Source organism: Ursus arctos, unplaced genomic scaffold (assembly GCF_023065955.2).
Source record: "Ursus arctos isolate Adak ecotype North America unplaced genomic scaffold, UrsArc2.0 scaffold_15, whole genome shotgun sequence".
In the NCBI taxonomy this organism is placed as follows: domain Eukaryota; kingdom Metazoa; phylum Chordata; class Mammalia; order Carnivora; family Ursidae; genus Ursus; species Ursus arctos.
The window spans coordinates 1,298,740-1,313,820 of NW_026622819.1; the positions used below are offsets into that span (position 1 = coordinate 1,298,740).

The window sequence follows — 15,081 nt, forward strand, 5'->3', positions numbered from 1 at the left end:
TTCTGCAAAGCCTCCCCCTGCCAGCGAGCTCTCGGAGCGCGGAGCCTTTAGAAATTGAGGGGTTTACTGTCAAAATGAAAATTTCACTTCAAATTATCTTGGCTGATGCTCGCTCGCCAGGCCGGGGGCTCCCGCCGCAGCCTTTTGACAGGCACATCAGCGAGGAGCTTCCGAATCTCGATAATATCATCCAACAGAGCGAAAGTCAATACGGTGACAGCGCGCGGGCGGATACAATCCAATTACCGCGCCGCCCGGACAGGCCTGGGGCTGGGCGCCGGCTCCGCCACTCGGGGCCCGGGCCTGCCCCCTTCGCTCCACCGCTGGGGTTCGAGGTTCCGTCTCTCGGACTCGGGGGCCACCACGCAGGGGTGCCCGACGCAGACCCGAGACTGGCTTCTGGCTGCGCGCGCCCTCCCTCTCGGTCCCAACTCTCCCCAACACCCGCCGCCCCCCCCTCCGGCCGGTCCGGTCCGGTCCGCTGCCGGCGCTCCCGGCTTACCCGGAGCCTCGCCCCGGGGCTCGGGACCCCACTGGGCCCCGGGCCCGTCCCAGCCCTCGCAGAAAAAGGCCCCGCCTCCCGTGTCCCTCCAAGGCTGCCCGCCGGCCCCCGAGAAGACCCGCGTTTCCAGCCTCGCTCGCCTCGCCGCTGCCCCCTCGCAGGTTCGCTGACCCGGCGATCTGTCCTTCCTCGGGACACCCGGGACTTTAAAAGGAGGCCCAGTGCGGCCTCAAGCTAAGCGCTGGCAGGCGAGGGCGCGCCCGGAGCCCGGAGCGCGCAGCGCTCGCCGGCAGCCCTCGAGGGGCCCTCGCAGGGGGCCAGGCGCCTGCGGGGGCGGGGGAGCAGGGGCTCCGAGTCCACGGAAGCCAGGGAACCGGGACTTCGCTTCAGTTCAGGGGTGAGAGCCGCCGTGGGCTTGGCTCCGAGGGGGTGGGGTTGGGGGACCCGGGTTTAAGAGCGAATCCAGGGGTCTATAATGCGCAGGAACCTAGGCGAGGCGGGGCAAGCCCGCGGCCCCCCGCCCCCGCCCCAGGGCCTTGACTCCCAGCCCCGCCTCCTCCGGGCAGCCTACTAAGTTCTTGCCCCCCCCCCCCCCACCGAGGCGGGGCCCAGGGCTGTCCAAGCGCGGACGCTTCGGGCGCGGCTGCCGGTCTCTGGGGGGTAGGGGAGGGCAGGCGGGGTTAGGAGCTGGGAAGGGCCGCAGAAGACCGCCTCACCATCGCAAAGGACCGTCTGAAAGCAGTCCGCAGCGCCAGGGCCTCAGGGCAGGGATGGCCCCCCTCCTCAGTTCTCCCCTGGGCACAACTCCAGGGAATTTAGAAAGTTTAAAAGTTATTCTTATCTAGCAAGAGAAACTCCTATTTTCTCAAAATTCTGGAGTCTGGTATACTGGGGAGAGCTTCAGAGTCTTGGGCCTCTCATCCACTTCCATTCTGGAGTCCCGCCATTCGGGAAGGACACTGCAACTCTGCTTGGAAAGGACTGGCTTTACGTACCGCCCGGGGCTCTGCCGGCGACTTCGCTGAGGACTCCGGGCCAAGGGCCCTCTCCCCTCATTCCCTTCGGGAGTTCACCTTTCCTCTGGCAAGAGCTCTAACCCCCGGGTCTGAAACGTGTTCATCGTGCAATGCAAACACCATCACTCCGTTTATTGGTTTTGTTATATTAGCCTCTGGAGCAGGCAAGTATTGGTGTGAACATACATTTAAAAAAACATAATTTTATCGAGTTAAGAGTGTGCAATAGTGTGAACGAGGTGAGTGCTGTTGGCCAACGTGCGGAGGATGCGATCAGGTCCGCGGGGTGTGGAACTCCGGGTGCCAGGAACCCGAAAGGAGACAGCCGAACAAAGCCTCAGAACGGAAATGTCTTCTCCATGTAAACTTTGGGACGTAAACTTTATGCTTCAGGGTGGCTCCCTTCTGCTCTGAGAGCGCCCTACCCGATGGGTCGCGGAGTTTGGGAGTGGCCTGAACTGGTGCATGTCCAGGTGGGGTCGGCAGACCTGGCAAGGCAGCTCCGGGGGCTGGCCTGTGGCCCGGAGAGGCCGAGTTCAGCTCCTCCCTCCAAGGTGGCTTGGCTGCCTGAACTTTGCCGTGCTCCTGTCCTGCTTTGGAAACTTGGTAGAAAAAGAGTCTGCGACCTACAGGCCTGCAGCCCGAGCCCTGGCTCCTCCTCTGCTCAGGCGCGGGCCCGTTAGGCGCAGAAGGGCTTGCCGCTGGCCTTAGGGATGGCCAGCAGCTCCTTGGCTGCGCCCGAGGAGGGGGCGTCGTGGGGTGTGGCAGGCGGGAAAGCGCGCGCCAGGGGCGTCGTCAGCACGTTGGCGCCTGCCCCCAGCGAGCGTCCCAGCGGTCCTGGGTCCAGGAGGGCGCCCTTGGCGGTGGCCCAGGCCTGGTTCAAAGTGCTGTGCCTGAGGATGGGGTCGTGAAAGACCCCATCCACCCAGTTTCTGAGACTGGTTACCGGGGAGTCCTGGTGCCTGTCCAGGGCACCAGTGGGGGCCGGGGCCGCAGGCGAGGACGAGACAGGAGCCAAGGAAGTGGCCGCAGGGGCAGCGGGGCCTTGACGCTTGAGCATGCATGACGGAAACTCAGTCTGGCTCAGGGCGGTGGCGGCAGCGGTTGCGGTGTGAGCCAGGGACCAGATGCGCGGCTTGGCCTCAAGGCCCGCCGTTGCCCCAGCCGGTGCAAAGCCCAGTTTGGCCTCGCAAGCCTGCGAGCCGCCCCCCGCACCGGGCTGCTGCTCCGGCCCAGCCGCTGTGCTCCGGAGGCAGCTCCTTGCCCTCTCCAGGTCCTGGTCCAGGGCAGCCCCACCACCGGTGGCCAGGGGCATCCGGAGGGTGCCCGAGGCCTCCTTCCCCGGGGCGCTTGGACCATCTGGCACAGCAGGGATGCGCTCCAGGCCACCGTCCAGGGTCTGGAAGGCCGGTTTCAGCTCGCACCCAGCGGACTCCGATTCCAGTGGGTCGAAGTCCTCCAAGTCAGTGAGCTCTAGATCCTTTTCCTCTTTGCCCACTGACTCTGCGCAGGACAGAAAGAGGGGCCAGTGCAGGAGGAGAGGGGGGCACTAGTCAGAACCCCACTCTTCCTTCCTAGCTCTGCGCCCATGGTTCTAGGGCCCGACCCTGGAGCTAGGAAAAGCACCCGCAGCCTTTCGTTGCACCTCCCACCTGCTCCCCAGGCTCTATACCCCCCAGGTGGCAATAGAGGGCTGGAGATTTCCTCCTCAGATCAATAGGGACAAGGGTAGGGTGGGTGTGTCTAACGTTTTAACCTTTGTTTTGGGTTTCTTTAAGGCTGTTCCCAGTGAGTACCGCAGGCACCCTGGGCTCGGGGCCTCTCTGGGGCCAGCTCATTTACGTGCTGCCCACGCCCTCGAAGCTTGCTTCTAGTACTGCAGGTTCAGTGTCTTCAGAGGTCCTGGAACCCCAGAAGAAGGCACGGGGAGTCCCTGAGCTCGTGCCCCCACTTCAGCATCACCAGCCTCCCACACACCTTCGCTCTTGGTGCTCTTGAGGGGCTCCTCCCTGGCTTCCTCTTCGCCCCCTTCTTCCTCCTCGCCCTCGGCATAGGGTCGCTTCTCGTCCGCGCACTTGTTCCTCGGTGGCCACGTCATCTTGTTCTCCTTCTTGAGGCGCCGGCGCGCGTTGGCGAACCAGGTGGAGACCTGCGTGAGGGTCATCTTGGTGATGATGGCCAGCATGATCTTCTCGCCCTTGGTGGGGTACGGGTTCTTGCGGTGCTCCTGCAGCCAGGCCTTGAGCGTGCTGGTGGTCTCGCGCGTGGCGTTCTTCCGCCGCGTGCCGCTGTCCATGGTGCCGTACCTGGAGACAGGCTGGGCAATGGGGGTGCCGGCCGAGACCCTTGCGGCGCCAGTGGCCAGAACGAGGCCCATGCAGGCTTTCAGTCCCCATCGTGGGGGTGTGTTTATGGTGGTAAGACCGGGTGGGACCCAGGCCCCCACCCTTTGCCACTGCCCATGGGCACTGCCTTCAGTGGCCCAAGAGTGAAGATGTTTGTATTTGATTAAACTTACAGGGAGCCTGGGCTCCTTCCCAGCCAGAGTGATCAGGGTGGAGTGCTCAAGGCCTGGCCAGGTCTCAGACACTCTACCTAGACATCTATTCTTCGAGTTCCTTTATGGGGCCTCTCGCCTACCCTTTTGATACCCAAACCAGGAAAGCACATCACAGAAGTGTGAACCCAACTGTATAACACCCATGGGCAGAAATGGTCATTAGTGCTCATAGGGAGAAAGTGCCCAGATGGCCCACTGTGGACTTCCTGCAGTTAAGTTTATAATTGTTGCCCTCCTCTCGCCAAGATGGGTCATGCTGTCTTTGAGTGGATTCCACTGGACTCCCCCTTCCAGTTTCCACCATAGGCAAAGGTGAACTGGGTCCCACACACCACACTGACCGCACCTCTTGGGTGGGGCAGGTGTCTGAAGCTTGGGCAACAAGACCTGGCTGCCTGGAAAACCTCGGGGGAGGGGAGGCTATGGATGTATTTTACCCCTGTGGGGCGTGGCTTGCCAAGGAGGTGGGGCTCAGATTCACCCGAGGGCAGCGGGAGCCTGACCCAAAGAATGTCCCTCCTCCTGTCTCCCAACCTTCACAGGGAGCATGGGGTTGATGGTGGTGGGGAGTCTGATGGCTGAATGGAGTGCCAGGGCCCGTGCGGGGGCGGTGAGGAGGGGTTCCGTCCCTCACCTGTCATAGGGATACTGGCCCAGCGCCGGCTCGTAGGGGTAGTAGGCAGCAGCTGCGGCAGGCGCGAGGCCCGCATGCGCAGATCCAGGCCCGTCCTTGGAGTCGAAGCCATTCTGTAGGATCCCAGGAGCTGGGGGTCGCAGCTTCCAGGAGGCGACCCAGCTCGACCCCGCCCCCCACGCACCTCCGCTCCAGTAGGCTTTGCACAGACCCCTGGGCAGCCTCACCAGCCATCCCGTCCCCAGACTCTAGGGCCCAGGGAGCAAAGGAATCTCGAGAGGAGGAGGGAGAATGAGCAGAATGGGGGAGGGGGTTGGGGAGTAGGAGAGAGGAGAATGAGATTGGAGGAAGAAAGGGGCCGAGAAGAGGGGTGGGGGGCTGGGAGACAGCAGAGGAGTGGAGGGTGAGTGGGACACAAGACGACGACCCGCAGGGAGGAAGGGAGGAGAAAAATGGGGTGGAGCAAGGGAGTGGGCATGGAGGGGGAAGGGAGGGAGAGGCCAGGAGGGGGCAAAGTGGTGGGGGGTTGGGAGGAGAGGAAGAAGGAGACCAGGAGAAATAAGGGGAGGGGAGCTCAGTGGGGGAAAGCACGGGATATGGGGAGAAGGGGCGGGCACTGGGGCCGGTAATGTGGTCAGAACTGCCAGCCGCCCCCCCGCCCCCCGGGCTGGAGGTGTGCTGAGGAACCGGACTAGGAGGAGCAAAATTGAAGAAGCAGCGAAGGTGTGCTTCTCCCACCCCCTCTGGGGTCCAGGGCACTGGCACCCCTGACTCCAGAGTTCAGGGAGAGGCTTGCCAATTCCGGGGTGGGGGCGTGGCGGGGGAAGGTTTCAGGTAATTCCCTCCCCTTACCAGCGAGTAGAAGGCCGACGCCTCGGAGCCGTAGGTCACGTAGTTGCCATATCCCTGCGAGCCGCCATAGGGGCCCCCATAGACGCCAAGCGCAGCGGCCGAGTTGAGCTCGTGGCGCGCGGTGGCCAGCAGCCGGCTCTCATACACCGGGCAGTAGACAGGCGCCTGGGCCGAGGCGGCGGGCCCGGAGTCGGCCAGCGTGCGGCCACCCGACTCACAGCACGTGCTCAGGGAGTTGGTGGTCATCAGGAACTGGAAGAGAGAGGGGCCGCGAGGAAGGGCCTGCGCCTGGGCGCGAGGCTGGGGCTCTAGGCCTCCACCTGCCTGGCGCGCGGCCCAGGAGGGCGTGCCCCGTGGCCCCCAGCGTACCGCCATCCACGCAGGACCGCGCATTCCTTCCCGCTGCGAGTCTGCTCAGCCAGGCCTCCTCCGCCACTTTGGGCCCAGCCCGTCCAGGCCCCGGAGTTTTCACACCGTCCCGGGGGTGTCTGTGTGTGTGTGTATGGGGGGGGTTTCCAAGGCCGATTACGCCCCCCTGTGCCACGTCTATCCCAGGTCCCTGGGCTCCTCTGGGGCGAAGCCTCAGAGCCCTGGGTGGTGTGTGGTGAGGGTCAAAGTGGGAGAAATGCCCGCCCCCCCTGCATTGCAGATTCTCTCAGTGCCCCCGCTCTCCCCCGGGCTGGGTGCAAGGAGCGCGCGGCACAGGCCCTGCTCTCTGGCAAGCGACACCGGGTCGCTGGACGGCCCGCCCGCGGGTGTGTCCGGCCGCGTTCCCCGCACCCTCGCAAGGCCCCCTTACCTGGGGTGCGGAGGAATAGGGGTATCCAAACTGCGGGTAGGACATGGCGGGCGCCGCCCGGGGCCGGCGGGCGAGGCCGGTGGGGTCCTGCGCGCGGTGGCCGGCGGGGTGCGGCCACTGCTCCGGGGCCGCCGGCTCCTAGGCGCTGGGAGGGCGAAGCAGAAGAGCGGGTTAATCCATCCACATGCCCCGGAAACTTTTCTAACCCAGTAGGAAAGTGTGCCGCAGCGAGCCTTTTAGCGTCACATTCCTGAGCCTCGAGGGGGCTCTGGGACCAACCGGCCTCGCAGCGGCGACACAAATACATATTTTGAAAAAAAGGAAAAAAAAAAACCGAGTTGCGCGAACCCGTCAAGTCAGATGTGCTTGGCTTTAAGCCGCGGAGGCGCTGACGTCAGCCCACGCCGCGCAGCTCGGCCCGGCCGCAGACGTGCGGGTCAGTGGCTGCGGCCCGGTGGACCGGCGGCGGGGCGGGGATGGCCCGGGGCGCTGCGCGGGGCGAAGGGGCCAATAGGCTCTAACAAATGAATTTCATCCGTGGAGTCAATATCGCCCCGACGAATGCTGTTTCTCCTTAGTCACCGAGGACGGGAAGCACTTTTAATTAGAAATTAATTAATGAGCACCTGCTCCTTCCCGCCCCACTGTAATCATTAGTCTCAATTACAAATGAGACATGTGAAGGGACACACGACTGAGTCTTCACTGAAGATGTAATCAACAGTTAAAATTAGCCCGGCGCTGGCGCAGGCGGCCAGCCGCCCGGGCCTCCGCGCCCCGCTCCAGGTGCAGGAGGGCAGCTCCGCAGGCCGGCGCGCGGCTCCGACTATTGTTTAGCCGGTTACCCGCGCCGCCTCCCGCCAGTTCGAACCCTACTCCGGGGCGGAGTTCCAGAACTAAATGCGGCTGCAAGTGTCCGCGTCTGGAGGTCAAGATACCCTCAGGAGCGTGGGTTCTGAAGCCCTTCCCAGAGCCATCCGCTCCAGGACTCGGTGGCCCAAGTGCTGCGGGGCTTTGTGACTCTCCGTCACCTTGTCCCCGGGGAACGCCCCCTCCTCCGTCCCACCCCCGGTCCTGTGGGTTCCAGCGCGGCGAACGGCCCTCCCTTTCCTCTTCCACCCCCTTCCGCGGGCCGCCCTCCCTCAGCCTCCCCCTGCCCCTCGCGGCTAAACCCGGGACTGCCAGACATCCCCGCGCGCTCCGAAGAGCAGATTTCCCGACTCAGCTCCGGGGCCCCTCCCGCTACGCGTGCTCCACCCGGCGACCCTCAGGGTTAGATACCGGCGAGGCAGCGCCGGGACGCCTTTCCCCGCTCCTTTGGCAAGTTCCGTGCCTGGGGCGCACGGAACAGTCTGGGGAGACGGCCGAGTGCCCAGCCCAGGACTTCCCCATCCAGTCCCAGTCCTGGGACCTTGCCCGAATCCAAAACGGAGGCGAGCGCGCAGGCGGCAAAGGGGCGTCCGGGCACCCCGAACTCGCTCCCCGCCTTTTATGCCGCCGCCCTCTGGGGGCCAGGGCTCGCGGCTGCTGCTCTCGCCCCGCTCGGCCTCCCGCGGTCGGCCGGGAGGGGAGCTATGCACGGCGGCGCTGTGCAGACTTGCTCGGAAAGATTCCTGGGTTCAGACCTGCGAATCGCCCCAGGGTCACCCTCTAATTAATGATGACGTTCTCGCCCTCTCCCCAGCTGCAAACCTGCCTCCCAGAAACGAAATCTGCCCGCTCTGACAGCTCGGTTGAAGGTGATTGATGACTATCTGGAGACCACAGTACGCATCATATGATATCTGCTGCGTAATTGCTTTAATTTACAGATGAAAATACGAGCTCTCCGATCGCGTTGAACCACAGCCGGCCACGTCCGAGCTGCTTGCGAAGGAAAATCATCGGAAATAATGAATAGCCGCTCCATGCAAATTATTCAGACAGTTTAAGCGTCTGTAGCCGGGAGAGATATATAAAGAACACGAGTCAAATGACGTTAATAATTGTTTCTGAATTCTGTATTGATCTCGTGGCGGCCGTGTTTATTTCTTTCTCACCTGAATTGCTAATATCACCTCCTGTAAATAATATGAAACTAGCCACCGGGGCTTCTCGGGCAGAAATGAATCTCTCAATCTCTCTCCCTTGGCCTCTTCTGCTCCTCCCCTCCCCCATCCTCCCTCCTCCCAACTCCTTCCAGTTTTCTGGCTTCTGTTGAGGCTTTTCTGAACGTCCTCCTACTTTCCATTATTTATTGTTTACAAACAGCGCACTTTCTCCCGGTAATGAGGCCAGGGCGAGGGCGGGGCCGGAGCCGAGGGTGGCCAAGGGCTCAGGGAGCAGTCATCAGGATAGAAGGATGCATTCAGCATCTTTTCCTCACCCCACTCCCCAAGGCCCAGCCCCAGCAATTGTGAGCGCTCAGGTGGCGGGGATGACAGTCGGCACCCAGGTCCCAGCGGCCCTGAGGCTCGGCTCGGTGTGCAAAGCAGCACACCCAGGCCCGTTCCTTACCAGGCCACAGCTCGTGGGGAACGGCACCCCCTGAACACTCGACCGTTTATCTTCTCAGCAGAAGTGCCCACCTTCAGGCACAGCCCTTTCGTGGGGACCTCTGGGGGAAGGGGTGTCGAGGGCTTCCTTTGACCATCACTGCAATGTTTTCTATTCGAGCCTGCATGCGTAAATAGCATCTCCCAGTCCCTACCCACCTAGCCCAGTTCTCCCCGGCAACCTTTTCTTCTAATCCAGAAATCAAGCTCACCGGCTACTTTCCAAGGCCGTTGCACACTGCTCCTCAGCTTCGTGCTTCCCCAGGCCCGCGACACGGGGGCCTGGATGGCCACCCTGTTTGGGGAAGCTCTGTATTGCCCCAGGAGCCTAGCGACCTTGCCACCGCTCACCCAGGCCCTGGATTCAGGGCTAGGCAGTCCTGTCTCCAGTCTGGAGCACACCCGGATATCCCGCTGGCAGCCTCCGGCTGAGGCCGGCCTCCTGGAACCGGGATACTTTTTGAGTTAGCTTTGTCCCGTAAAAGATGCCAGAATAACATCTGAGGGCCCTTTCGTGAAAGGCCCCGCCCTGAGCGCAGGCACCGAGGGTTCCCTCCGAGAGAGGGTGAGGCAGGAGTGTCAGCCTTTCAGCTATCAGCAGCTAAATGCGCCTCCATAGACGCGCGCTGAACCCAAGTCCCTTGAGGGACCCTCGGTTCTAAGTACACCTAGGAGAGGCTCCCCACGCACCGGGCACCAGCTCAGCTTCCCTGAAGTGCCCGCACTGGCCTGTTGAGAGCTAAAGGAGCCGAGGCCAAGGAAACGTCAGGAGATTTCGCGCCAAATATTAGAGGCCTGCGGGTCGCCCTTCTTGCCCGAAGGTGCTATAGGCCGTGGAGGGCCTCTGGGAGATAGGCCGCGCCCTGATATTCTCCCCTCTCCTCCCTGAAACCGGCTGAAGCCAGGCGCTCCCGGTCGGTTCCCGAAGTCGTCCCCCAGGGCCACCTGCTTCTCCGCTCCGAGAACCGCCAGGGGCTCTCTACAGCCCAAAGAAGTTGACCCCAGGCAGAGGGCGGAGGCTAGGGCGCGCAGAGCCCTCAAGGGCCTTTGCCGAGGCGTAGGGCCAGCCCTTGGGGCGCCTGTACCCGCCCACCGCTCGCGGACACCCGGGCGGGGTGTGGGGCTGAAAGGCGTTCTGGATAAAGGTGGCGCGGCACTCTCGAGCCCCGAGGTCGGCAGGTCACTCCTTCACCGCCGGTCCTCTGGGTCTCATGCGAAGTCAGGCGGTCGAACTGCAGGCAAGCGCGTTGAATCCTGCTCCCGAAACGCCTCCATTCCAGGTCGGCTCGCTCCGGCTCTCCCGCTGCGCCCCGCCGCTCGCTCGCAGGGCGCCGCCCGAGCGGGAAAGGCGCGCAGTCGGGGCGCCCGGAAGCAGGCCCGGCTACCCAGTGTTGGCCCCCGCGTGCCGCGCCGCCCCCGCACCCCGTTTCCGCAACTTGCAGCGAACGCGGCGGCCCCTGGAGACCCCAGCGGCTGGCAGCAAACTTTATGCCCTCCGGCGCAGAAGCGATCCTGGCAAAGTTTGTGCGGCCGAGCCCACTCCCTACCTGCGCTGGGGACGCGCCCGCTCGCGCCGCTCGGGCGCCGGGGCCGCGGGGAGCAGCGCGCAGCCCGGGACGCACCGGGGAGTCGCCGCAGTCGCCGCCGCCCGCGCCCCTCGGCGGCCGCGCCGAGCCTCCGCCTCCACGGAAGGGGGGAGGGGTCTCGGAGCCCCGGGGCGGGGGCGGGCGCGGGGACCTCGCCTACCTGCGGTGGCGCCCGGCCGCTACCGGCCGCCCTCGAGGGCTCTGCGCGGCCGCTGGGCGCGCGCGCTCCAGCGGGGAGCAGGCGACAACTAATGGAGACATTTCCAGGCGGAGCACCTGGCGAGCGGAGCGCGCCGGCGTCCCCAGGCGCCGCGGTCGTCAGCCGAGCCCGCACCGGCGTGACGTGGGCGAGCGAGCGCTCTGCTCCCACCCGGCCGCCCATTAACGCTTTCCCCCGCGGGCGCCGCGCGCTTGCCAACTTTCCCCTCTGCCTGGCCCGCGCGCGGGATGCGTGGGGCGTCTGAGCTGTGATGAGGGGCGCCCTGGGGTGGGGGCAGGGATGCCGGCTCAGAGAAGACAGCCCTGCCGCACCGGGGCAGCAGGAAGGTGCGCCGCCTTGATTCGGCCAAAGCCTTGGCGGCCTTGGGCTCTTCAGGCGCTGTTGTGCTGCCGTCCCCATGCCCCGCTGTCTGGGGCTAGAGGAACCGCGCTGGGACAGCTTCACTGGTTCTTGGCCCCAGCTCTCCTGAGTCTCCCCTTGGTCATGGTATCCTCCCGCTCCGGAGAGCTGGGTGAGGGTGCTGCGGCGGCGGCGCGCAGGCCTCCTCGGAGTAGACGAGGCCACCAGGCTCTCAGGCCCTTGGCTTTCTTCCCTGCACTCCCCGCCCCCAGCATTGCCCCTTCACAGTGAGGGAGGCCAGCCTCACCCGATACTGTCCACACTGGGTGCTGCCTCCTCCAGCGATCTAGGCAGCAGTGATTGCCTTGGTGTGGGCGCTGGCGCTCGGGCAGGTGGAGGTGGGTCTACAAAGGTGACAAACTGCTTGGGGACCAGCAAGCCTGTGACCTGCCTGGGACTGGGTGGCCTGAGATGGGAGCTTTCGGAGGGCTGTCCAGAGCAGTGCTAGGCCGCACCTCTGGCGGGGGGGGGGGGGGGGGGGGGGGGGGGGGGGGGGACACACCTCCACCAGAACAGCCTGAGTCCGGGAGGGATGGCAACCTGGGTGGGTCCCAGGTCACTCAGCCAGGGGCGCCTCTTGCCCCGCCCGCCACCCCCATCATTTCAGAAAACCATGAAGTTGTTCTCCTCATGTTCTCTGGCCTTATAATGACATTTGAGATTTGTTGATTGGATAATGTCTGAAAAAGTGATTTGCTGTCCCCCCCTTTTCCTTCAGAGCTCTCTGCAGCAGCGGGGAGGCCGTGCACATCTCCCTGCTTCAACAGCAGCACCCCGGTGTGGTGTGGGTCCCCAGCCCTCTCGCACGCCTCCACCTCCCCATGGGGCAGAAAGAGGACAGTCAGCAGTCCCCGGCCTCCTGGCCCCGGCGCTCAGTCCAGAGCTTCTGCTGGCTTCTCTGGGCAGGACACGGCTGTGGTCTCGGGTCTGCTCTGAAGACAGGAAGGTGGGCTCCCCGAGGGCTACAGGCCTCCAGGCATCCGTCCAGACGGGCATGTCAGCGAACCCTTCGGCGTACCCTGGGCTGATTGGGGTTGTGGGAGGGCTGCCTTCTGCGTGTGGAGGTCTGGAAACCGTCTCCAGGGCAAGGCAGGACTTTGAGTCCAGCCAGAAGGAAATGGAGGAAGGACCCAGCAGCACCAGAGGGAGGGGGCTGGCTGCTGTCCCTGCCCTGCTGTCAGCTTTCTCCTCCTTCTCTGTGCCACGGGATGATCTTGGCAGGGCCCTGGGGCCAACAGGGACGAGCACGTCAGTCCCTCCCTGCTGAGCTCACCTGGGACTTAGATTCTTTTCATAGCTACAGATAAGCAAAGCATGTCTGTGTCTAAGGCCTTGATTCAGAGATAGACTCATTTTGGGTTCACTAGGGCCTTTTAAAGACAGCAGCAGCACCGGAGCTGTGGGGATAACCAGGGCCCCAGAGGAGCTCCAGCTGCCCTCTGTCCTCTGGCGTTTGCAGGGTTGGAAGCAGCTCCCCTCTGGAGGCCAGTGCGTCCATTGCCCTTGAAAACCTGTCTTTAGTGTCCCATCATCTGGCTGCTACCTGGCCTGACCTTGCCCGATCCCTGGCCAAGTGACCAGAAGCCTGGGTGGCCGTCGTCTGCCCCTCAGCCCTTGGCCGTCCTGCCATAAGGAGAGGGCCTCATGGGTTGGTGCTCTGGGGAAATGAGGGAAATGCCCCAGGGCTTGGCCAGGGGGCCTGGCTGGGAACGGCCCTCTTGGGCGTCAGCGTGAGCAATCAGTGTGCAGCTGTGGCCACATCTGAAGGACCGCAGTGCTCCTGGGGCTGGCCGAGGGCGGGCCCTGGCGCGCACCCTGCACTGTGACAGGGCCGCCGGCAGTGCCCACCGCTGTGCCCCCACCTCTGGTCAGGACTTGCTCCCTGATGGACCCCTTGTCTCTCAATTTGGCTTTTGTTTTTGCTGCTGGCAGAGCTGCCCAGTGCGATGTGAGACAGAAGTCTCCGTGCCCCCAGGGCTTGGCCCTGCTGCTGCGTCCCCCCCTCGCCTGGCCGTTGCAGCAACATGCAGAGGCATCTGGCGCTGGAGAACGTGGTGCTGGCCCGCTCGTGGACTGCTGCCTGCCACCAGCGAGGGATCCACAGCCTCAGCCCCCCTTCCTGGGGACCCGGGACGGGCACGAAGCTCCCACTGAGGTCCAGGGGAGGCTGCGGGAGGACGGCCTCGGAAGGATCACTTGGCACCGCGGGGCATGGTGTCCCAAAGATGCCGTGGTCCTGGGAAGGGCCCGGCCTTCTAACGGCTCCTTGGCCTGACTTAGCAGCACAACAGGGTTGGGGCCCAGATCCTAGGGGTGTGGAGTGGAGAGCCGTATCTCTCATCTCTGAATGAGACCTGTTCCTCATTGGCCCTGGGGCTGCAGGGGGGGCGTGTTTCTCTCTTCCTTTTCCCGTTTCACAGTACAGAGCCAGACAGAAGTATTTAAGGCAGAAAATTGGAGTAGTTTCTTTTCAGAGCAGAGTACTGGGTTTGGGCAGCAACGCACTGCTGGCCACGGGTCAGAGGTGCCCGTGGTCGCAGCGCAGAGTGGACTGAGGGCAGTACCTCCCGTGTCACATTTTCCTCTCCCCCTTGCCCCCCTCCCCGCCCTCGTGAGCTTGGAAGGAGGCAAGCCAGGGGAGCAGAAGTTGGGAAGTTTTCCTTTCTCCTCATTTCAGAAATACGATGTCGTGTCTGTAATGCTGAAACTTATCAGCAGATTTTAGGGAGGTTTCTATTATTAAAAGCTAGAGGCTGTTAATTCAAACAATGTCTGTAGTCCGTATGGTTGAACTTGGAATGTTTGCCTGCTCCAGACTGGAGTCCCCAGCACTCAGACTAGGGATACGTCTAAACCAGAGAGAGTTAGTTTGCATCGTAGCAAAAGTAACAGGATCATCGTTGCCTGGAGTCGGAATGCTGTTGTGAGTTTCTTGACAGAGGGGGTAAGATGCCTTTAGAGAAAGGAACTGAGCAGAGGGCCCCAAGTGCAGGAGCTCGTACTGGTGTCAGGACCTCAAAAATATTTAACAGCAGGTCGGGGGCTCCAACAAGGAGCCTCGCTGGGCGCCCCGCCCAGAGTTCACTGCGGGAAAGAAGGGAGGCACGCTCCCGGCGGCTTCGCTCACATGCACTGCTGCCTAGCAATGGCTCACAAACAGGACTTTGACGAACGGGAGGTGACGAAGCCGCACAAGGCATGTGCCCGGGCCAATGAGCAGATAAGACAGACAGAGGTCTGGGAGCGGGTGCACGTCGGGTCAGCTGTCCTTCTGGTCTCTCGGGAGTGGAGCCCGTCATGACCTCCCCCTGCTCCTCAGGCCTTGCTCTCGGCCTGGTGTTCTGACCAGCCTGGTTTCGGGAGGTCTGTGTGGACTCCATCCCGCAGCACTCTCAGAACCCGCGAAGTTAGGGACCCTTCACCCACGATGGCTGGTCTCTAAGTGAGGCGCCGACCTGCCTTGTGTTTTGCTGTCCTGTGAACACTGATGCGTCCCCTTCAAGGGGGCTTCGGGAGAATGTGCCGGCCACCCAGCGCTGCCTAAAGCCGACTCGGGGAGCGCTGCAGATCCCGCGGCCGACCTCAGCGCAGCTGGCGGTGTTCAGACAGTGACCGGTATAACGCACCGGCTTTTAATTACTGCAGCGGGAAATCATGTGGGAATGGCCTCCGGGACTTAGCTGATTTTTATATAAAAAAAACCATTTCAGAGTATTTTTGAAATTCAATTACTTGAAGGCCCCAGATAAAAGGAACACATTCTTAATGGCTATAAAATAACCCTGAGGAGGAGAGGGAACCACACAGCCCAACTTCAAAGTGTGGCAGAAATAACTTACTGTTTTACTTTTAAAGTATTCAGATCAATGACTCAGTCAACATTACTTATACATTTAGCAACCTTTTCATTTTCTGTTTAAAAATGGCAGAAAGAGGCGCTCAGGTTGCCCGTGAGACAGTTGCTCCTGAGAGGAACAGC

General features: G+C 62.8%; 1 protein-coding gene across 1 annotated transcript; it reads right to left on the reverse strand.

The window, feature by feature from the left end:
• Positions 1 to 1,643: 1,643 nt before the first annotated feature.
• IRX4 (iroquois homeobox 4) lies at positions 1,644 to 6,408 on the reverse strand. Its single transcript, XM_026506592.3, has 5 exons — positions 6,364 to 6,408; positions 5,565 to 5,816; positions 4,713 to 4,825; positions 3,496 to 3,824; positions 1,644 to 3,021 (listed from the first exon to the last, which is right to left on the reverse strand). The coding sequence occupies exons 1-5, from the start codon at positions 6,406 to 6,408 to the stop codon at positions 2,198 to 2,200; spliced, it is 1,563 nt and encodes a 520-aa protein (XP_026362377.1). The 3' UTR covers positions 1,644 to 2,197.
• Between the last annotated feature and the right edge of the window lie 8,673 nt (positions 6,409 to 15,081).

Coding starts and splice junctions, on each gene's coding strand:
- IRX4 (XM_026506592.3), bottom strand. CDS start 6,408: ATGTCCTACCCGCAGTTTGGATACCCCTATTCCTCCGCACCCCAG. Junction 4,826..5,564: donor CGTCGGCCTTCTACTCGCTG/GTAAGGGGAGGG, acceptor GGGATCCTACAG/AATGGCTTCGACTCCAAGGA. Junction 3,825..4,712: donor GGCCAGTATCCCTATGACAG/GTGAGGGACGGA, acceptor GCCTGTCTCCAG/GTACGGCACCATGGACAGCG.